Source organism: Squalius cephalus (genome assembly GCF_949319135.1).
Source record: "Squalius cephalus genome assembly, chromosome: 11".
Taxonomy (NCBI): Eukaryota; Metazoa; Chordata; class Actinopteri; order Cypriniformes; family Leuciscidae; genus Squalius; species Squalius cephalus.
Genome location: NC_137132.1, coordinates 3,045,765 through 3,068,264, shown reverse-complemented (window position 1 = coordinate 3,068,264; position 22,500 = coordinate 3,045,765). Strand labels below are relative to the sequence as shown.

General features: G+C 35.6%; 3 protein-coding genes across 11 annotated transcripts in view; 1 reads left to right on the top strand and 2 right to left on the bottom strand.

Moving 5' to 3' along the window:
• The window catches only part of clcn2b (chloride channel, voltage-sensitive 2b), an 87,406-nt gene extending 76,934 nt beyond the window's left edge, over positions 1-10,472 (top strand). For all 4 annotated transcript variants that reach the window (XM_079886520.1, XM_079886518.1, XM_079886519.1 and 1 more), the window contains 3 exons: positions 677-781; positions 2,976-3,062; positions 5,187-10,472. In XM_079886520.1, the coding sequence (XP_079742646.1) occupies positions 677-781; positions 2,976-3,062; positions 5,187-5,393 (399 nt within the window). In that variant the 3' untranslated portion in view covers positions 5,394-10,472. The remainder of the gene's footprint in view (positions 1-676; positions 782-2,975; positions 3,063-5,186) is intronic.
• The window catches only part of fam131ab (family with sequence similarity 131 member Ab), a 335,743-nt gene that overhangs the window by 278,583 nt on the left and 34,660 nt on the right, over positions 1-22,500 (bottom strand). The window lies entirely within an intron of this gene.
• On the bottom strand, positions 14,585-20,601 carry hspb12 (heat shock protein, alpha-crystallin-related, b12). Of its 2 annotated transcripts, XR_013822790.1 has the most exons (5): positions 20,219-20,601; positions 20,040-20,147; positions 18,196-18,329; positions 16,074-16,878; positions 14,585-15,990 (listed from the first exon to the last, which is right to left on the bottom strand). XR_013822790.1 is itself a non-coding variant. In XM_079886581.1 (4 exons), exons 1-4 carry the CDS (start codon positions 20,439-20,441, stop codon positions 16,714-16,716), a joined length of 630 nt encoding a protein of 209 aa, XP_079742707.1. In that variant the 5' UTR covers positions 20,442-20,601; the 3' UTR covers positions 14,585-16,713. The 2 variants fall into 2 exon arrangements, 1 of the variants encoding a protein (XP_079742707.1); XM_079886581.1 differs by having other exon boundaries at positions 14,585-16,878.

Below are 22,500 nucleotides of genomic sequence, written 5' to 3'. Positions count from 1 at the left end.
AACCTGCTTTTAGGCTCTTAACATCCTTGATGTGTCATTACAAGTGCCCAGAAAATGTGAGTGATTCCTTCTGAGTGAACACGAGTGAGTCTGACTGCAGTAGATGTGAAAGATATGTATAAAAATGATGTTATTTAAGCCAGCGCAAATACCTTTGTTTACATCCTGTTTTTCGGTTGAAGTCCAAAGTAGTCGATTGCCGAGTTCACGCGCGTGATCATAGGTATTAAACCTATGCGTGTATCTTTCACATATCTTTCACATCTACTGCAGTCAGATTCACTCGTGTTCACTCTGAAGGAATCACTCACATTAGCTGGGCACTTGTAATGACACATCAAGGATGTTAAGAGGCTAAAAGCAGGTTTAGTACTTGCCCCATTGAAGTCAACAGGGTGCAAATTTTAAAAATAGAATAACTCGGTGTAGGCAACACCGATTTTTGTCGTTGTTCTCTGTATTGACAGCACTCCAAATGTACAAAAAAATGAGCTCAATGTTAAAATTGACCGGAGTTCTCCTTTAAGAAATGCTGTAAAATATATTGTTCATTCTTTGTCAATGCATTAATTAATGTTTAAAAATGAAGATTAAGGCTTAAAGTGATACCAGAAATATAAAATGGAAAATGCAAAAAATAAAAGTACGAGTAAAATCAGTGTGTTTCTGAATGCAGATTGAGGAGTGGGAGGAGCAACAGCTTGACGAGCAGGTGAACTTCAACAACTGCAAGATTGACCCCGCCCCCTTCCAGCTGGTGGAACGCACTTCACTGCACAAGGTGTGTGTGTGTGCGTGTGCGTGTGTGTGTGTGCGCGTGTGTGTGTGCGCGTGTGTGTGCGTGTGTGTGTGTGTGAGCGAGCAAGTGAGTGTGTGTGTGTGTGTGTGTGTGTGTGTGTGTGTGTGTGTGTGTGTGTGTGTGTACACGTTCAGGATCTATATAAATATAAGATGACGTTTTTAATAAAGTGTTTTGCTCACACACACACACACATGCTGACACTGGATTAATCGTCTGCTTTTGCAAACTCACTTGTGGCAAGAGCAGAGAAGTGTTTATTAAGACTCGCTCTGCAGTGGTCCACACACACACACACACACACACACACACAGATGCATCATTCTCTCCTGCCGGCAGCGGTAAATGTACTTAATGTCGTCCATTCATTCTCAGATACACCTACACCTATTTCCACACTTGCATGCACACTCTCCTTTATCTCTCTCCATTTACCCACACACACACACACACACACACACTTACTGTAGAGATTTATTTTATATTATATTATACCCAAAGTGGCATGTACCATGCTTCATATTTGAATTCTCATGTGAACATCACCTTTTATAGCCAACTTCCGGCGGAGCGTCATGGAGACGCAAACAAATCCTAGATGACTGACAGGATCTGAAGCCAATCAGAATCTGATGAAAAACACAGATCATGAATACACAAACATGATTGACCGTAACACATATGAAACACAAAATATGTGAATTCACTGGATAACTTACTAAATTTGTGGTCAGAATTTAGTTTTTAAGTTTAGTAAGTTTTCTTGTAAATTTACTAAGTTATCCACTTGAAATGTTACCCAATTTGTCATGTGCCATGCTCACAAAACATGTAAACTCAAATATGAAACATAATTGAGTTTACATGTTTTGTGTTTTGTGTGCATGACACTGGAAAACGTACTAAATTGAAAACTTAATTCTGTGGTCGGAATTCTGACCACAAATTTAGTAAGTTTTCCAGTAAACTTTAGCTTTGTGTGCATTAGTTTTATGTTTTGTGTGCATTTTGTCGCTTCACATCTGAGTTTACATATTTTGTGTGCATAGTGCATGACACTTATAACTGAGTAACATTTCAAGCGGAAAACTTACTAAATATGTGGTCAGAATTTAGTTTTAAGTTTTGTAAGTTTTCCAGTAAGTCCACGTTTTTTTGTGCTTTTTGTTGCTTCATATTTGAATTCTTATGTTTTGTGTGCATGGTGCATGACACTTTGAGTAACATTTCAAGAGGAAAACTTACTAAATTTAAAACTTAATTCGGTGGTCAGAATTTAGTTTTTCCAAACATTACTATTTCCTATAGGAACTATTTCCTTGCAATGTTACCCAAAGTGTCATGCACCAAAATGTAATTTTTCATGAAAACACTAGCATGTATGTACATATATAAATTATATACTGAAGTTTTTGTTCTTAATTTCACATGCAAATTAGCTATGCATTGCAAAAATCTGTAGAAAAAAGTTGTAGCAAACCTTTTTATTTCAAATTAATTTGTTGCCAGGTAACATACTTCTTAGTCTGTCCAGTCACATGACCTAATTTATGTTCATTTACATTAACATTTATTCACTTTCATGTAAGCTTTTATCTGAAGCTGTTTATTACAGTGCCAGCGATTATTCACAGTATATAATGGCAGGTTCATTAGAAAGCTAGAGTAGGAAACAAGCCAGAGCAGTGGTGAAATGCAGAAATATATATATATTTAAATTCTTCATTCATTAACCAAGCCAAGTATTAATCATAAATTCTGTGCTATGCTATTTGCTTTTAACATTTATTTATTAATAAGTGATACATTTCAGATAAGATTTTAACTTCATGTTATGATTATAAAATGCACAATATAAATTCATCACTTAATATTGTTAGTGTATTGATTTCTTTACAGGAATCCAAGTTCAATATCCTTAATGATATTTGAGATTGATTTTTCTTTCTGCAAAGCATGCTTTTTTGTGGCAACAAAAAGACACATTTGCTTTAAACATAACTGGTGCTTCAAATATAGTGAATGATTTCTATACTAAAAATGTGCCTTTGATTGTAAGAGCTAAAGGTGTTTGGGTTGCATCCCTGTGGTTTAGAGGATATTAAACTCATTTATTTTAAAAGACCAAAATTAAACAATCATGTTTCAATGATGAACCTCTTTGTCTCTCCGGCAGACTCACACCATCTTCTCTCTGTTGGGTCTGGATCACGCGTACGTCACCAGTATCGGACGACTTATTGGAGTTGTTTCGCTGAGAGAGGTGAGAGTTCAGCAGTCACACAAAAACACCAATATTACAATATTATATCTCTTTAATAATCTCTTCTGCTCACCAAGGCTGCATTTATTTGATCAAAAATACAATAAAAATGACAATAATGTGAAATATTACAATTTAAAATAGTTGTTTTCTATGTGAAGTGTAATTTATTCCTGTGATCAAAGCTGGATTTTTTACATGATCCTTCAGAAATATTTCTAAATGTTGAAAATAGTTGTGCTGCTTCATATTTTTGTGGAAACCATGATGCATTGTTGTATCACAGGATTCTTTGAAGAATAGAGAGTTCAAAAGAACAGCATTATTTTAAAAAACAGAATCTTTTGTAACATTATAAATGTCTTTAATGTCACTTTTGACTATTAATTAATGGGAACGAATAATATCATGTGCGCGATTTAGTAAAACTAGGGAACAAATTACATTGTGCGCATGATTTAGGGAAACTAGGGAACAACTAGTGGTTGTGCGCACAATTTCGTAAAACTAGGGAGCGAATTATTATATTGCGTGCACGATTTCGTAAAACTAGTGAACGAATTATTATATTGTGTGCACAATTTCGTAAAACTAGGGAACGAATTATTACATTGTGAGCACAATTTCGTAAAACTAGTGAGCGAATTATTATATTGAGTGCACGATTTCACAAAACTAAGGAACGAATTATTATATTGTGCGCACGATTTCGTAAAACTAGGGAACGAATTATTATATTGTGCGCACGATTTCGTAAAACTAGGGAACGAATTATTATATTGTGCGCACGATTTCGTAAAACTAGGGAACGAATTATTATATTGTGCGCACGATTTCGTAAAACTAGGGAGTGAATTATTATATTGAGAGCACGATTTCGTAAAACTAGGGAGCGAATTATTATATTTAGCGCACGATTTCGTAAAACTAGGGAACAAATTATTATATTGTGCGCACGATTTCGTAAAACTAGGGAGTGAATTATTATATTGTGCGCACGATTTCGTAAAACTAGGGAGCGAATTATTATATTTAGCGCACGATTTCGTAAAACTAAGGAACGAATTATTATATTGTGCGCACGATTTCGTAAAACTAGGGAGTGAATTATTATATTGAGCGCACGATTTCGTAAAACTAGGGAACGAATTATTATATTGTGCACACGATTTCACAAAACTAAGGAACGAATTATTATATTGTGCGCACGATTTCGTAAAACTAAGGAACGAATTATTATATTGTGCGCACGATTTCGTAAAACTAGGGAGTGAATTATTATATTGAGCGCACGATTTCGTAAAACTAGGGAACGAATTATTATATTGTGCGCACGATTTCGTAAAACTAAGGAACGAATTATTATATTGTGCGCACGATTTCGTAAAACTAGGGAGTGAATTATTATATTGAGCGCACGATTTCGTAAAACTAGGGAACGAATTATTATATTGTGCGCACGATTTCGTAAAACTAGGGAGTGAATTATTATATTGAGAGCACGATTTCGTAAAACTAGGGAGCGAATTATTATATTTAGCGCACGATTTCGTAAAACTAGGGAACGAATTATTATATTGTGCGCACGATTTCGTAAAACTAGGGAGTGAATTATTATATTGTGCGCACGATTTCGTAAAACTAGGGAGCGAATTATTATATTTAGCGCACGATTTCGTAAAACTAGGGAGTGAATTATTATATTGAGAGCACGATTCGTAAAACTAGGGAACGAATTATTATATTGTGCGCACGATTTCGTAAAACTAGGGAACAAATTATTATATTGAGTGCACGATTTCGTAAAACTAGGGAGCGAATTATTATATCACGTGCACAATTTCGTAAACTAGGGAACATTATTATATTGTGCGCACGATTTAGTAAAACTTGGGAACAAATTATATCAGGCGCACAATTTACTTAAAACCAAGGATCAAATTATTCAAATGTGCTGACGTATTGGAAAGTGATATAAACGAATTGTTAATTTGTATCCACGATATAAATATTTTTTTGTCCACATGTCATGTGCGGTGCTCTGTACATATATAAATCATACTAAAACAACTAAACTTATAACACTTTTGATGAGTTGTTAACCAGCTCTGGTTTGTGTCGTAGCTGCGTAAAGCCATCGAGGGCTCCATGACGGTGAAGGGAGTGAAAGTGCGCCCCCCGCTGGCCAGTTTCAGAGACAGCGGGACGAGTGGCACGAGCAGCGAGAGCGAAGCCACTGAACTTCACAAACTGTGGGACCGTCACACCAGCATCACACTTCCCAGAGAACACCAACCAAACACCTCCGACTCCGACGACAAGTCCCAGTGACGGCACGCCAACTATTCAGAGACGCATCCAAAAAAACCTGGATTCTCCGCTCGCTTTCAGGTCTTCCTGTCTTTACTTCCTACACTAGTGTTGGAGAATCAGGGAGCATCGAGACTTGTGTGTGTGTGCTTGTACAGTATGTGTGTTTATATGTGAGACAGATCCATATGTTACCCTTTCAGTCACTCTTTTCACTTGTGATAACACTTTACAATAAGGTTTCATTTGTTAACATTAGTTAAAGGGATAGTGTAAATTAAAATGAAAATTACCCCATGATTTACTCACCCTCAAGTCATCCTAGGTGTGTATGACTTTCTTCTTTCAGACGAATACTATCAGAGTTATATTAAAAAATGTCCTGGCTTTTCCAAGCTTTATAATGGCAGTAAATGGCTGTTTCTGTTTTGAAGTGCATAAAAGTGCATCTATCCATCATAAAAGTGCATCTATCCATGATAAAAGTGCATCTATCCATGATAAAAGTGCATCTATCCATCATAAAAGTGCATCTATCCATGATAAAAGTGCATCTATCCATCATAAAAGTGCATCTATCCATCATAAAAGTGCATCTATCCATGATAAAAGTGCATATATCCATCATAAAAGTGCATATATCCATGATAAAAGTGCATCTATCCATGATAAAAGTGCATCTATCCATCATAAAAGTGCATCTATCCATGATAAAAGTGCATCTATCCATCATAAAAGTGCATCTATCCATGATAAAAGTGCATCTATCCATGATAAAAGTGCATCTATCCATGATAAAAGTGCATATATCCATGATAAAAGTGCATCTATCCATGATAAAAGTGCATTTATCATGATAAAAGTGCATCTATCATGATAAAAGTGCATCTATCATGATAAAAGTGCATCTATCCATCATAAAAGTGCATCTATCCATGATAAAAGTGCATCTATCATGATAAAAGTGCATCTATCCATGATAAAAGTGCATCTATCATGATAAAAGTGCATCTATCCATGATAAAAGTGCATTTATCATGATAAAAGTGCATCTATCATGATAAAAGTGCATCTATCCATCATAAAAGTGCATCTATCATGATAAAAGTGCATCTATCCATCAATAAAAGTGCATATATCCATCATAAAAGTGCATCTATCCATCATAAAAGTGCATCTATCCATGATAAAAGTGCATATATCCATCAATAAAAGTGCATATATCCATCATAAAAGTGCATATTTCAAAACAGAAACAGCAATTCACTTTCATTATAAAGTTTGGAAGAGCCAGGACATTTATTAATATAACTCAGATTGTATTCGTCTGAAAGAAGAAAGTCATACACACCTAGGATGACTTCAGGGAGAGTAAATCATGGGCTAATTTTCATTTTTGGGTGAACTATCCCTTTAAACGCTTTACCAACGAGCAGTGTGTTTTCATTACCCTTTGTTAATGTGAGTTAATAAAAAATGTTCATGTTAGTTCATCATGTTAGCAAATGAAACCCTGTTGTAAAGTGTTATCAAAAACCGTGATACACAAGGTCTGTTTGGACGCTTCATCTGTCGTCATGGAGTCTGTGGGCATTCATTCATCTCTATATATATATATAAAGAGTGGTGTAGGCGAAACGCAGAGAGAGAAGAGTGATGGAGAGAATGAGACGGAGTGGGAGTGATATCTTTTCACTTTTTTGTTGTTGTTCCTCTCCGAAAGCAGATTGAGTTGCTGTTTCAAGCCAAAGTGTTTATATGTGTGTTATCTGGTCAGATTCAGACTAACAGCGAAACCGTATCATCTCATCAAGCTTTGATACTGTTGTGTAATAATGCGCACTTTTATGGGTTTCTGATTTGGAAATGACGTAGCCTGAACACTAACGAGCCTTTTTTTTAAAAGATTCGCCACCATTTATCTTCTGCATGTTTTGCACTAAAAGGACGGTTAAACACAACGATAACATTTGAACTGACAATATTGTTATTCATGCAAACTAACAGTGAGGGTTTTTCTGTTGTGTGAGAACTTCAAAATATGTGCTTTGCAATAACCACTAATTTTTGATTTTTGATTTTTGATTTTTGATTTTTTTTTGATCCAGGAGAATGTAATGTTCTTTCAGATCAGTTTAGCACTTAAAGCCACAGGAACATGTGTTTGATGGATACAGAGATCACTGTTTGTGTCTGAATATGAACACGTCTCGTCAGACAGGAAAATCTCTCCGTCTTTCTTTCTCTCTGTTGTTGAAACTTTGGCAGGACTAGTTTTTGTCTATGATGACTGATGATGAATTTCACAAAACCTATCAAGAAAACAAATATGAGTATTTGTGCAATTGACCATTAAGATTTTCTAGATTTTCAAAATTTGTATTATGTGTTTGGATGTTTTTGTTTGTTTTGCATTTTTTTGATGAAATTCTCAATTAGGATTTTCATTTATATTCTCATTACCAAAAAATAAGTATTTATTTTCTGCATTATTTACACTATAGTTGCAGTAGTAATTTTCTTTTGTTGTTATTTTTGTTTTTTTGTAATGAGAATTTAAATGAGAATCACCACTGATAATAATAAAACTTAAAAAAAAAAAAAAAAAAAGTACATAATTCTAATAATAATTCTGACTTTTTTCTTCCAATTGCGCTTTTATATCTCTAAATTCGGACTATATACGGTACATCACAATTGTGATGTTATATCTCACAATTTGGACTTTCTTCTTGCAATTACGCATTTATATCTCAAAACTCTGACTATAAACAATAACACAGTTTTGTAATGAGAATTTGAATGAAAATCATAATTCTTTTTGTATCTTTCATTATTTACAAAGTACATAAAAAATAGCAAATCTGCATTTTTCTGTAATGAGAATTTAAATGAAAATCATTGAGAATAATGAAAAATACAAAAAAGTGCATCATAAATAACAAATGCTACTATGGTGTGTAAATACTTAAATTATAGCAATATTATTTTTAATGCAAAAAAATCTTAATGGTCCTGAAGGTAAAGATACATTTTCTTTACGCAAAATGTAATGCACTTAAAGCCTTATAATGCATCGTATGATCTCATGAATAATTGTAACCCCAGTTGATGCGTATTTATTAATCGAACACACCTTTAGAAAGTATAATGCATTAAAATGGAACAAGGAATCTGAAAATATTATACATTTGAACTTTGGTTACAATTATTTATGCAAAGATGCATTGTAACATACATTATGAATACCGTTATAATGCATTAAGTTTTTAATTTTTAACGTGACAGACGTGCTCTTGACGGTTTTTGTGAGATTCAACTGAAATCTATTCCTGCATTTCTGCGAACAATAGCCGAACAGAACAAAAAGTCAGATCTGCGAGTGTTTTATTGACCGTTGTAAATGTTTGTTGATTTCTAAGTGTTTCGTGACTCTGCGTTTCATTAGCTCATCCTTTTAATTTGAACCGAATTGAATTTGACTGACAGATTTGACCAATAAGCTTTAATCTGTTGGCCGGTGGAGGAGAGGCTTATTTTTTGTGTTGATTCATGTAGATTTACAGATTTTAATATATTTAAAATATCATGTTAACTTAAATATTTTCTTCCTTTTGCCATTTATTTGTTCTTATTTGGTCATTTTTGCCTCCTGCTCCTGTTGTGTGACACAAAACTGCAAAAGTCAGACTGATATGTAATGGTTGGACTGAAGTTTGTAGAGAGTTTTGTGTGTCAGAATCACCTCTGACCTTTGACCTTTATCTAGTACTGTCAGATACACTCCTTTAAACATGTTAAAGTGACCAAAAGAGCAAATCATGATCGCTTCTGTTTTATTTGATGCAGTTTCATCTCGTTTATAGATTATTACTATTATTATGTTGTGGTGGTCCATTTCATTTCATGTATTAGAAATGTTGTTTCCGAGAATCATATTTATTAACAATCTTACATGTGATCAACGAAGTAGTGATTTTATTTTTGATATTATTGTCGTTATTTTCAGTAATTGGAAGATAATGTATATTTGTGCAATAACATTTGTGTCTTTGTTGTTCATTAGTAACCAGAATTAATGACTTTGTGGGGAGATAACCATATTTTTGTAAAGAAAAAGAGCTGAGCTGTGTTGAGAAGTGTTTCCAAATGTTTGATGATGTTTTTAACACTGTGAAAAATGTTTTCTTGCTCAGTGTTTCTGTCTTGTTCTCCAGTACAAATATCCAAATATTCTCTAATCAAGATACATTTACTGGAGAAGCAAAATTACTTCAAATATTTATTGAAAAATGTAGTTTTGTGTTTAGAAAAAAACCCAGTGGAGGTCAGAAAAATCAACTTTAAAAGTAAAACAAGATTATTTTTCAGACCAGCAGATTTTGTTCTTGTTTTAAGCACAAACTCGCTTCATTTTGATCATTTTTTAAGCAAACGAGCCTTAATATCTTAAATAATTGTGAATGCATCTTGATTTAAGAATGTTTCGATATTTGTACTGGGAAAACGAGACAAAAACACAAACTAAGCTAATAATGTTCCCAGTGTGGAGCTCTAGAAACTCTGAGGGCCAAAAAGCATTTCATTTCCACACAAACAAACAGTGTTAGTTCAAAACCTCTTACTAAATCTCCACACTCACTCCGTTTACAGTGTACATCTTCAGGCCGTTCTCAGAGTTTCATCAATCTTCAGCGAGAGTTAAAACGACAACGACAGAAAAACATCTGCCGTTTTTCACAGGAAAAAAAGCTCAGCAATAGAACAAAAAGTTTTTGTATATCAGGGATAAATAAAGAGATTTTAACATGAGGACATTCAGACTGGTGTGAATTGTGCTCTTGTGTTCTCTTGTAGTTGTGTGTTTCTCCTGAGTTCTGATTGGCTGTGTTGCTCTTCTGTCGTCTGATTGGCTGTTGCTGTAAGTAGGTTATAAAGCCCTGAGTGAGTTTCATGTGAGAGACACATTCACACAGAGGAATATCCCATCTGTCATAAATGAGCAGAACATCTCAATATCATTAGAAACGTCCGCTTAGGTGACCCATAACTTTAACCCGTAAAGTTACACTGCAAAATATGTGTATTTTTGTCATGTTTTCCAGCACACATATCTAAACGTTCTTAAATCAAGATACATTTACTTGAGAAGCAATTCATATAGCTTAAATATCTGTAAATCATCTGTAAATAAATGTTATTCAAAGGGAACATTTATTTGATTAAATAGTGTAAATAACATTGAGTCGGTTTTCATCTATATTTTGCCATCTTTGGTAACTGACAGTATGTTAGATGAACTTTCTTTAAACTTTCTCTTAATTAATTCATAAGATCTGTGTTTTCCTTTCTCTCCATGTGATTTATTATTCCAGAACTTTATTTGGCATTGGTAAAAATACAAAGAGAGACATTTAAAATTTTGCTTATGTCAGATTTTTCCCTCACTAAGACCATGAAAAATACACAATAATACGTTACCCCTCTGCGCAATGTGACGCCGGAGTGACGTCTTTTCTATGTAATGTTTGGACGTCCAATTTCGGTCCACTGAAGGGGTTGCTTTATAACGTCTTTTTTCGACGTCTACCACACGTCTAATGTTGACGTCTGTGGGACCTCTGTGTAAGGGTTATTTATAGTCCAAATGTGGACGTCTTTTCAACATCAAATTTAGACTATTTTTAGACGTCGTTTTTATACAACTTCTATAACTGTTGTTTCATGTTTCAAAAGGGTGGAGGACATGTTTTCTGTACCATATATTTACATTTACATTTGGCAGACACTTTTATCCAACGTTACTTACATTGCATTCCACATTTACACTCCTATCAGTTCTTGCTTTCCCTGGGAATCGAACCCATGATATTGACATTGCAAGCGCCAACTCTCTACTGTTTGAGCTACAGCATTACACCATTGTATGCGTCTCAAATGTCAATCAAATGTCTTGAGTTGTAATGAAACCAAATGAGTTTTTGGAAAATGATCTTAAAGGAGACATATCATGCTTTTAAATCCTTTTTACATATAAATCATACATTTGTAGTCTATATAAAGCGGAACTGCAATGCTTGGGTCTGAATTCCTCATTATTATAGCTCCACAGGCCCCTTTTCTACCCCTTTTCTGATGTGCGTCTGAGAGCAACTCGTTTTGGTGCGGTCTCTTTAAATACAATTGAGACACTTCATACCCCGCCCCCTCTCCAGTTTGCAGAGGTGACACTCGGTTCAACTCCACCCCGTTCGGCCATTTTTGTATGATAGCAGAGATACGATTATCTAGCGGCACAGAAACTTTTTATTCACACGTTATTAACAAAATGTCAACAACGGAAGACTTGTCCAGCCAGCCTTACATGTTCGAGCCAGAGTCGGAGCCGGAGCGAGATGAAAATGAAGACGACGAACCTGCAGAACAACGTCTTCATATGGATGTATCGCAATGGTGTGTTACTGTATTTACACATGAAACTTTGGTCTTCCGACCTTTTACCACCGTGTCGATTTATTTTGATTAATATGTGCGAGGGAGAGAGAGCAAGACAGCGTCTAGTTTGGAGACGGTGTCTTGTTTACACTTTCGCCTGGCTCCGAAGAGAGAGAGTGCGCGGGCGACCGGGTCTCTCTCTCTCTGCTCGTTCTTTCAGTTAAACATGCGCCCTGTCACAAGCGCAGCAGTTCATCTACATTAGACGTGTAATGAAGCGTGTGGGTTACTACATCCAACAACCGAACATTTTAACTCACCCTCTCGTAACTTCTGCATCTTTTAGCTTGGACTACAAAATTGCAGCGAGAAATAAAAATGGCGGATTGCTCGAAGTGTTGGGCTGGAAGTCAATGTCCTTATTTGGCAGTTCCGCTGCAAATACTGTGACGTAATAGTTCACAAAACGTCATAGATAACAGAAAAATCGGAACAGGTTGAAAAATAAGGCCAAAACAGAATATAAAGATATCAACGAAGCACCTGAAGAGAATAATTTCAACTTTTCTGTACTTCTAAACACTCCAAATATACAACAAAATGCATTTAAGGGCTAAAAAAAGTGGATTTAGCATGATATGTCCCCTTTAAATAATTATAAATTATCTGTATTCATATGTATTAATCATGTTGATAACAACAATGTTGATATTTGTAAAAAAAATTTTTTACATATTAATCATGTAAATTTCCTGCTCCTGTCATAGACGTCCAAATGACGTCCAAAAAAAGTACCCAGTCCAAAGGTCAAATGTTGAGCATCAATGTGACGTCCAAGTTGGGTCATGGTTGGCCGTCCAAATAGTGGACCTAGTTTGGACGTCGAATAGATGTCCAGAATTGGTTATGGACCGACGGACCCAATATAGACATGATCTGCACGTCTATCCGACATCCAATGTTTAGTGGGACGACTCGCGCACTATTGAATATGTTTGCATTGCACCATTAAACTTAATTTTTAAATGCAGCTTTGTGATGAACTAAATATTTACGGAAGCCTCAGAAAGGGAATAATAACTGGGATAAAACAGAAGAATTGCATCAAAAAGCTTGTTTCACCTGACGGACTTCAATCTTTTAGAAACTTATAATAATGCTGCACATTTACACTTGTGAATAAGTGACTTTGTTAGCGGCTCTTCAACACAAACCCAATCTAAACCGCACTTCCGCTCACGTCGAATCAAATCCGGCATAATAATCAAATGTTTTCGTATCAGTGTTTATTTATTGATCCTTATTCAGTTTACTCATAGCATACAGTTTCTGAATGTTATATTATGTTTTTCATGATTTATTGTCATATTTTAATGGCCGTTTCCATCAGTTTTCCCCGTGTTTGGCCTAAAACACTGTTCCTGGTCATCCCGTTTGAGATGTTGAGTACAAACATTTGTCCGATTTTCCATCGCAGTGTTCTCTCCATATTTATGAATCTTTTCAGGCTTTATCCAACACGCTGGATCCTCAGTGGAAACCAAAAGAAACACTCCTGATAAACGTTCACTCTTTGAAATCTTGCAGCCGGGAACAACACAAATCGACACCATTATGAGTAAAAGTTTGCTAGGAAGTATTTCCTACTCAAGCAATCTGGTTTTGACTCTGTAAGTGTGTCTATACCAGACTGGTGGGAGTGGCGTTGGATGGCATCATGCCCAGTGCATTATGGGTGTTGAAGTTTAACTATTTGGGAAGACGACAGGCTTTTTCCCTTTAAATTAAGATAATTTTTCTTATTCTGTTGGCAATTATTTTTTTCTCATTTCAAGCATAAACTCACTTAATTTTGATGGATTTTTCAGACAGCAAAACTTAATATCTTGAGTCATTTTGCTTCTCCAGTAAATGTATCTTGATTTAAGAATGTTTAGATATTTGTGCTGGAAAACAAGACAAATATACTAGGAAAATAATTGTTTATTAGTGTGCATCATAAGCTCTTCACAGGTATGAACTCAAATACTGTGAACTCAAATACTTGAATGGCTTAAAGACTGGAATATCATTTTTTTTATAAGAGCCATTTTGTAAAGAACAGTTAATAGTAAGAACATTATAGCATTAAAACAAACCATATGAATTAAAATGAGAGACCTGAGCTGAGTTCTTTCCCAGTCCTGAAATAACATAGTTTCCCTCTATATTCACCTTTATCATAATCTTTATCATAATCTTCTACATGGAGAGTCAGACTCAGTAAACTTTATTGGCACAACTCTGAGCATTTAAAGAGTTTATAGCGTTAAAATACACAATACAGGTATTGTGTATCAATACAATCCAGGACCCTCACCATCAGCACTGGCGCCCCCCAAGGGTGCGTTCTCTCCCCACTGCTCTTCTCCCTGTACACTAATGACTGCACTTCTAAAGACCCCTCTGTCAAGCTCCTGAAATTTGCAGACGACACCACTGTCATCGGTCTCATCCAAAATGGTGACGAGTCTGCTTACAGACTGGGGGTTGAACAGTTGGCTGTCTGGTGCAGTTATAACAACCTTGAGCTGAACACACTCAAAACAGTGGAGATGATCGTGGACTTCAGGAGAAACACCCCAGCACTCCCCCCTCTCACCATCATGAACAGCACTGTGGAAGCAGTGGAGTCATTCAGGTTCCTGGGCTCTACCATCTCCCAGGACCTGAAGTGGGCAAATCACATTGACTCCATTGTGAAAAAGGCCCAGCAGAGACTGTACTTCCTTCGCCAGCTGAAGAAGTTCAATCTGCCACAGGAGCTGCTGATCCAGTTCTACTCAGCCGTCATTGAGTCTGTTTTAAGCACTTCCATCACTGTCTGGTTTGGTTCAGCTACCAAATCGGACATCAGGAGACTACAACGGACAGTCCGGACTGCAGAGAGGATTATTGGTGCCCCCCTGCCAACCCTCCAGGACCTGTACTCTTCCAGAGTGAGGAAGAGAGCAGGTAAAATCATCACAGACTCCACTCACCCTGGACATCCCCTGTTTGAACTGTTACCGTCAGGACGGCGACACAGATCACTGGCCACAAGAACTTCCAGGCACAGGAACAGTTTCTTTCCACAGGCCATTTCCCTTCTGAACACTTAACATGCCCCCCAAAGCATATGCCTGTAAGTGCAATACTCCCACTGTCTAGTGCAATAAACTCAGGTGATATTTATATCTATATTATTCATACTACTCAAAATACTGTAAATATGTTTATAATCTGTAACATGCGCTAGACTCCCACTGTCTAGTGTAATATTCTCTAATTCAGGTGATATTTATATTATTCATACTACTCAAAATACTGTGAATATGTTCATAATCTGTAAATGTTTATTCAGACTAAACCCAACTGTGACCCTACTTTTTTACTTTTATACTATTTTTATTTATTTTTTATATATTTTCATTCTTAGAATTTGTATTACTATGTTCTTGCTGTATTTGTATTTGTATATGTGCACTGGAAGCTTCAGTACCAAGAAAAATTCCTTGTGGGTGCAAGCACACTTGGCAATAAAGCTCTTTCTGATTTTTTTTCTGATTTTCTGATTTTCAATACGGAAAATGGATAAATGCATAAAAAAAATATTGGAAATGGATGAAAAAATGACTGTGTAGAAACAAAACAATAAACGCATAAATAAATCAAGATATACAAAGAGGCTGATTAACATAAAACCTCACTCAGGAAAAGATGATTTATGACATTGCTTTATCATGTTAGAAAACTGGAAAGAGAATGATTTTTAAATGGTCTAAATATTGATTTTCCATTGACAAACATTATGTATATGTGACTCACACTGAAAAAAAACCTGTGTAGAATTAATTACTAAATTTCACTAAATATTACAAAGAAATGGCAGGTAACACATGGAATTAAACATCAAATTTTGAAGTAAAAAACACTCCAAACATCTTTGAATTTTTTTTTTCCAGTGTATGTATCTCAAGGTTTAGATGGTGTATTATCAAACTGTTAGTGTTACACAAAACTCTGAAAGCATCAGGGAAGAAACTCAAGAAAGATCAAATTAACAAGATCAAACTCCATCCACACATGGAAGTGTTGGGAAATTCAAGTTCAGGTTCAATGCTGGGTTGTTTTAACCCAATTTTGGGTCAAATATGGACAAACCCTAAAGTTGGGTTAAAAATGTAATTTAAAAATTTAACCCAACGGTTGAGTTTGTCCATATTTGACCCAAATTTGGGTTGAAGCAACCCAGCATTTTTAGAGGGTATGTGCAAACCAAATGTTTTTTGGTGCAAATGAAAGACTTTTTGAGATGATGTCTGTGATATGTGAATATACTGTACAGTAAAGTCCTTTGACTGATTCAAGACACATCTTCTGTTTGTGATTATCTTTACTTCTTACCAACTAACAGTTGAAAGATAATGAGTAGAAATCAAAGAGTCACTCTTATGTTCTTATAGGATCTACATAGAACTCTAGGGTTCTTGACTCAATGTTAAAGAACTCTTTATAATAAAATTGTTCCATATAATGAGAAAAGTCTCAAATGATCGTGTAATACTTTCATGTTTAATGGGTTATTTAAATTTTTTCTAGAGTGATAAAGTATGTTTACAAGCTGTTTAATTCATAAAATTTAATTAAAATAAATAAAACTAAATCTATAAAATGATCCCATGATGGAACCCCTAAAGGTTCTAAATATGAAGCGCCTGACGGAACCCTTGAAGATTCCATAGAACCTTTTCTTCTAAGAGAGATTAATTTAGTATATCATAACTGAGATTAAAGAATACATCCTCCCTGACGTTATGTTTTTTTGGTTCGGTGGAGTTTGAGTCTAGGTTTGCGTTGACTGTTTCTCCTCTCTGAAGTGTTGAGATCACAGAAGGTCAGAGGTCAAAGGTGAAAGGTCACGGATGCGTTCGATGCTGATGATCAACATCTTCTCGGGGGTCAGTTCACTGCTCACAGATAAAGGGTTCATGTCTGCTGGAAGCACAGACTTATGGGTAAACTTTCCTGCAACGCTCCCGTCTGCTCCGATCTGAAAGCAGGACAAGACAGACTCGTTCAAAGGTTTGGGGTTGGGAAGATTTTAAAAGTGTTTGTGAAAGAGTCTCTTCTGCTCATCGAGGCTGCATTTATTGGATCAAAAAATACGGTACTATTGTGAAATATTATTACAATTCAAAATAACTGTTTTCTATGTGAATATGTGTTAAAGTGTAATGTATTCCTGTGATCAAAGCTGAGTTTTCAGCATCATTACTCCAGTCTTCAGTGTCACATGATCCTTCAGAAATCATTCTAGTATATTTCAAGAAATATTTCTGATTATCATCAATGCATCATATTTTTGTGGAAACTGAGATGCATTTTATTTTTCAGGATTCGTTGATGAATAAAAAGTTGAAAAGAACAGCATTTTTATAGAATCTTTTGTAACATTATAAATGTCTTTATTGTAACTTTAATCAATTTTAATGTGTCTTTGTTGAATAAAAGTATTAATATCTTTCAAAATAAAGATCTTGCAGTATGTGAAACTATATGTAGTATGCATCGATAAACACTTCAAACTGTAGTATTCTACACTGTTCGGTGTCATTCGAGAAAGAAAGAAATACAGTACTTTATATTTTAATCCAATATTTTTTTTATGTATTATGTTATTAATGAGTTGTTATAAAAAAAAAAAAGTAGTCTACACTGTTGCATATGTTTAAAAAGAGTACTTATTACAGAAATAGTATAGGCCTACTTAAAAAAGTTTTTAAAATGAAAGAGTACTCTCTTTAAGTCCACTTCAGTGGCCTTTTATTTCACAAATGTGACCCTGGACCACATGGGTACATTTTTTGCAATTGAGATTTATACATATGGTTTGTTATGATAGGGCAATATTTGGTCGAGATACAACTATTGAAAATCTGGAATCTGAGGGTGCAAAAAAATGGAAACGTTGAGAAAATCTCCTTTAAAGTTGTTCATTTATGTTGGCGATTGTGCAGCATTCACTCACAAAAATACATGTTTTATATATTTACGGTAGGAAATTTACTAAATATCTTCATGGAACATGATCTTTACTTAATATCCCAATGATTTTTGGCATAAAAGAAAAATCGATAATTTTGACCCGTACAATGTATTGTTGCTATTGGCTATAGGGTCACAAATATGTTATCTGCAGTCACAATTTTTGAAAAAATACACTTTTAAGTATTGAAGTGCACATTAAGCATACTTCTTTATCACAAGGGTTTCACACATATACATGTATAATGTACACTGTGAATATACTGCATACTCCTAAGACAGTCGTCAGCATGCTATTCTGAATATTTGAGATCACACACACCTTCTCCGCATGAATAACCACCCGCTGATTATACGCCACCACAACCACTTCATGAGGCTCGAACCCGCTGATGTCTGCAGACAGAAAGTAGCGGTTCCCCCTCGCTCGCACCGCGCTCACACCAGAGCCGCGAGCTGAAATGGAGACACTGATGAGACATAAACATGAGCAGTACGTATACACGACAACGATATGCTTGAAGTTTTACCTTTGAGTTCCCCATTCCCATGGAAAAACACTGTATTCTGCTGCCAGGCCAGTAGATGGCGATCGTCTTCAGAGATTCACGTTTTTGTTGTTTACACGGAGACCGTTTCCAAAAACTTGCACTTTGAAACTCATTATCAAAAGTTTGAATTTTCAGGCACCCAAAACGCCGTTATCGTGTAAACGAACGGCCAAAACGCATTAAAAGTTTTACGTTCATTATACAACAATAGGTTTGGGCGCCTGAAAGCACAAGCTTTTGAAAACAATGCCTTTACCGTCTTCGCGTAAACAACAAAAACGTGAATTTGTGAAAACGGTGAAGTCAAGCTCATGAAACAGCTTCACAAACAGGTTTTTCAACCACACAGTATCATTATTGCTGTGTTAAAATAATTAATATTATCACAGAAGTTCTGGGATAAAAGTTTATAGTTTGGATTTAAACACTGACGTCTACAATAATCAAAATTGAGAAAATCACCTTTTGCACCGCTTCAAATATATTTTTTATCAATTACACCAGTAGGTGGCGACAAGTGACAAAATGTATTCCTCATCGAATCCTTCACTCAAACCGATTTTTTAAATAAATAATTAATTAAAATTAATTAGGTATGTTTTAAATAGATTGCAGCAATTAATATTTTGTAAGAACTTGTTGTAATTTACATGTTATTTTGTTGTTGTTTTAGTCTGTTCAGAATCATGGGAGAATCATTATCTCTATATGAAACAGAAAAATTAAGAAACAGTCAAACAGTCATGAAAGTGCAGTCGCTTTAAGTGTACTTAAATGGCCTTTTACTTAATTAATACAAGTACAGATTAAAAAAGTACAAATTAAAAAAGTATATATATATATATATATATATATATATATATATATATATGTATGTATGAAGAGTTCAGATGCAAAAGCCTCTAAGTGCCATCTGAAATTTTCTTTTTATCAAGCTTGTATATTTAAGTTCAGTAATTTCACTTAAATGACAATTAATAGGTAATTTCCATTGGCATTTAAGTTAAATTATTGAACTTAAATATACGAGCTTGATAAAAATGATCATTCTAGAAGAAAATTTCAGATGGCATTTAGAGGCTTTTGCATCTGAACTCTTCATATATATATATACTTTTGAAGTCTAAAAGAAGTTAGATTTAAAACAAAAAAGTTTGCAAAAATAGTAAAAAGTGTTTTAAGTGTTCACAGGTGTAATTTGAACTATGCATTGCATTGTGATTTAGCGTTAAAGGAAGTGTCTATAAATGTCCTAGCCGAAAATGACCTGTACCTTTTTTCCATTCTTCAACAGGTTTTTTCTTACAGTGCACAATATAACTGTGGTTTCTCCTTCCTGAGGTCTCACGGCAGCTGTACATCACTGTTTCACACTGTTTTCTGCTTAGTTTTGGGCTCTGAGCGCTGATTAATGCTCTCTGGGGGGTTATGTTACTCACTCCACTCCAATCCCATCAGAATGAACATCAAAATGAAACATGAAAGTACTTTTGGTTTTTAATTGAACAACTTTTTTTCCTTCACAAAAATATCCGCAAATAAAGCTGAATAAATCTTGGACCTATTGCCTGGTGAACTTCACATTTTCCATTAAAACTGTGTTCTCCTCACTCACCCTGTACTTCATCTCCGAGGATCCAGTCGCCCTGGTTTCCTCCTTGGGGTGTCTGGTACTGCTGGTCCCCATGGTAACCTCCAAAAGACTGTCGGTCACCTTGGTAACCTATAAAACACTTGTTTACCGTGGTAACCCATAAAAGACTCTTGATCACTGTGGAATTAAACCGTTTTTACCTTGATAACCTCCAAAGGATTCGCCCCACGATGACTCATTCTGCACATCACCATGGCAACGGCTGAAGGACTCGGGTTCGAACCCGTTTGTGATGGAGCTGATGGATGTTTCTTCTCCAAACTCACTGTGAAGTCTCGGGTGGAGGGAGTCGGTGTTGAAGGATCTGACGGTGCTGGTGCTGTAACGCGATGAGCGCTGGAACGACGAGGCTGAAGAAGCCATGGGCTCACGGGTGGAGGAGAGAAGCGCTGTCTCTGCTGTGAATGGGTCTCATATAGCGAGCAGACGCAGTGCATTATGGGTCAGCTGGACACCCTAACCACTCCATAAAAGGCCTTGGCTCTGGAATCCACTCCTGGAATAACGGTCAGCGAGATAAGACATGGAAAACTTCTCCAAATCAGCGGGAGACAGTGGGATCAGAAAGACCCGCAGAATCCAACTGATCGAAAAATGGCAAATAAATACATAGAATAATAATAAAAACAACAAAACAAACTAAAATTATTAGAAATTTTTAAACACTTAAAGTGTTTATCAATTAAAAGTAAACCCCGTCAGGGTTAACAAACAAACATAAATAAAATAAAAATGTACAGATTTGTATCTTAAACACAAAAGTGTGTTTATCAATTACAAGTAAACCTAATCAGTGTCAGGACTAATGAATGAATGAATAGATGCTTGTTTTTAACCCTTTCGTGCATGAATTATGACAACCTCAGTCAGGATTTTTGTATCCCCTGTTTTTACTTGTCTTAGTGCATGAAAAACAAGATCTGAACTTTTTTTTTATTTTTTTTACACATTTTACAAAGAGATTTTTTAGACGTCCACTTCAATGGGCAGTGTGTGTTTTTGGTTTTAACTGAAGAGATGCATTATTAAACATAATACAGTAATAGCACAGTAAGGGGCCGCTCACATATCGCGCCTAAAAACGCGTCGAAAACGCTAGGCGCGCCGCGTTGTCCTTTTTTCCAAAGCGCTCGGGTGGTTGCGCTCCGGAGGCGTCTGTCGTTGCTAAGCTTGGTTCTTGTCACGTGACCTGCGGTGCGCTTGCGGCATTCTGAAAAGTTGAGATGTTTTTATCTCGATGCGGCGCGGACGCGCTTGGAAAAAACGAGCGCGTCGCACCGCGACCGCGTCGCTTCCATTATGAGCGCGCATACCGCGCGGCTACATTTGAAATAACGAACTTGCGCGCGCAAAAGACGCGATATGTGAGCGGCCCCTAATACTGCATCTAACAAACCAATGAATAAAATAATTTAAAATCATGTGGAAACTATAAAATATGTGACCCTGGGCCACATGGGTACATTTTTTGAAAATGAGATTCATACTTCATCTGAAAGCTGAATAAATAAGCTATTAAGCTATTTGATGTTTATTATAAATAATAATAAATAATGTATGGTTTGTTATGATAGGACAATATTTAGTCGAGATACAACTATTGTAAATCTGGAATCTGAGGGTGCAAAAATACATGTTTTATATATTTACGGTAGGAAATTTACAAAATATCTTCATAGAACATGATCTTTACTAACTATCCTTATGATTTTTGGCATAAAAGAAAAAACTATATATTTTGACCCATACAATGTATTGTTGGCTATTGCCACAGATATTCCCGTGCGACTCGAGACTGGTTCTGTGATGCAGGGTCACATATATACAAAAAATATAATACAGGTTCAATTATTGCAAACGCAATTGAGTTTGTTCCTGTCTGACCAGCAGAAGGAGAACTTCGTACAAGTTGAACGTCTTTGATATCAGAACTGGTCTGGTGGAGATACAACTCTGTGGAAACCCAACTCAGACTACATAGTAAACGCTAATGCTCCCTCCACTCGATTTACCCTTATTAGATGATAATTATGATAATTCTGATTATGTTCAAAATGGACAAGTTTCTACAGTAGCTCTCCTCTCTAAGAAAACCTCAGACTGAAATCTACATTGATCTAGTGATGTTTTCAGACTGTGGAAAAACTAGCGATCAAGTGTTTTCAACCTTGGAGTAACGCATAACAAGAACACATGCATTACATGTTCAGATTACTTTTTTTAATGTTACGAGTAAATTAACGCACAACAAGTAACATGTATTACACAGTCAGGTTACTTTTTTGATGTAACGCGTGAAGTAACACATTACAAGTAACATGCATTACATGATCAGATTACTTTTTAATGTTACGAGTAAAGTAAGGTATTACAAGTAATATACGTTACGTAATCAGATTACTTTTTTGATGTTACAAGTAAC

Coding starts and splice junctions, on each gene's coding strand:
- hspb12 (XM_079886581.1), bottom strand. CDS start 20,441: ATGGCTTCTTCAGCCTCGTCGTTCCAGCGCTCATCGCGTTACAGCACC. Junction 20,148..20,218: donor ATCCTTTGGAGGTTATCAAG/GTAAAAACGGTT, acceptor AGTGTTTTATAG/GTTACCAAGGTGACCGACAG. Junction 18,330..20,039: donor CCTCGGAGATGAAGTACAGG/GTGAGTGAGGAG, acceptor TCTCCATTTCAG/CTCGCGGCTCTGGTGTGAGC.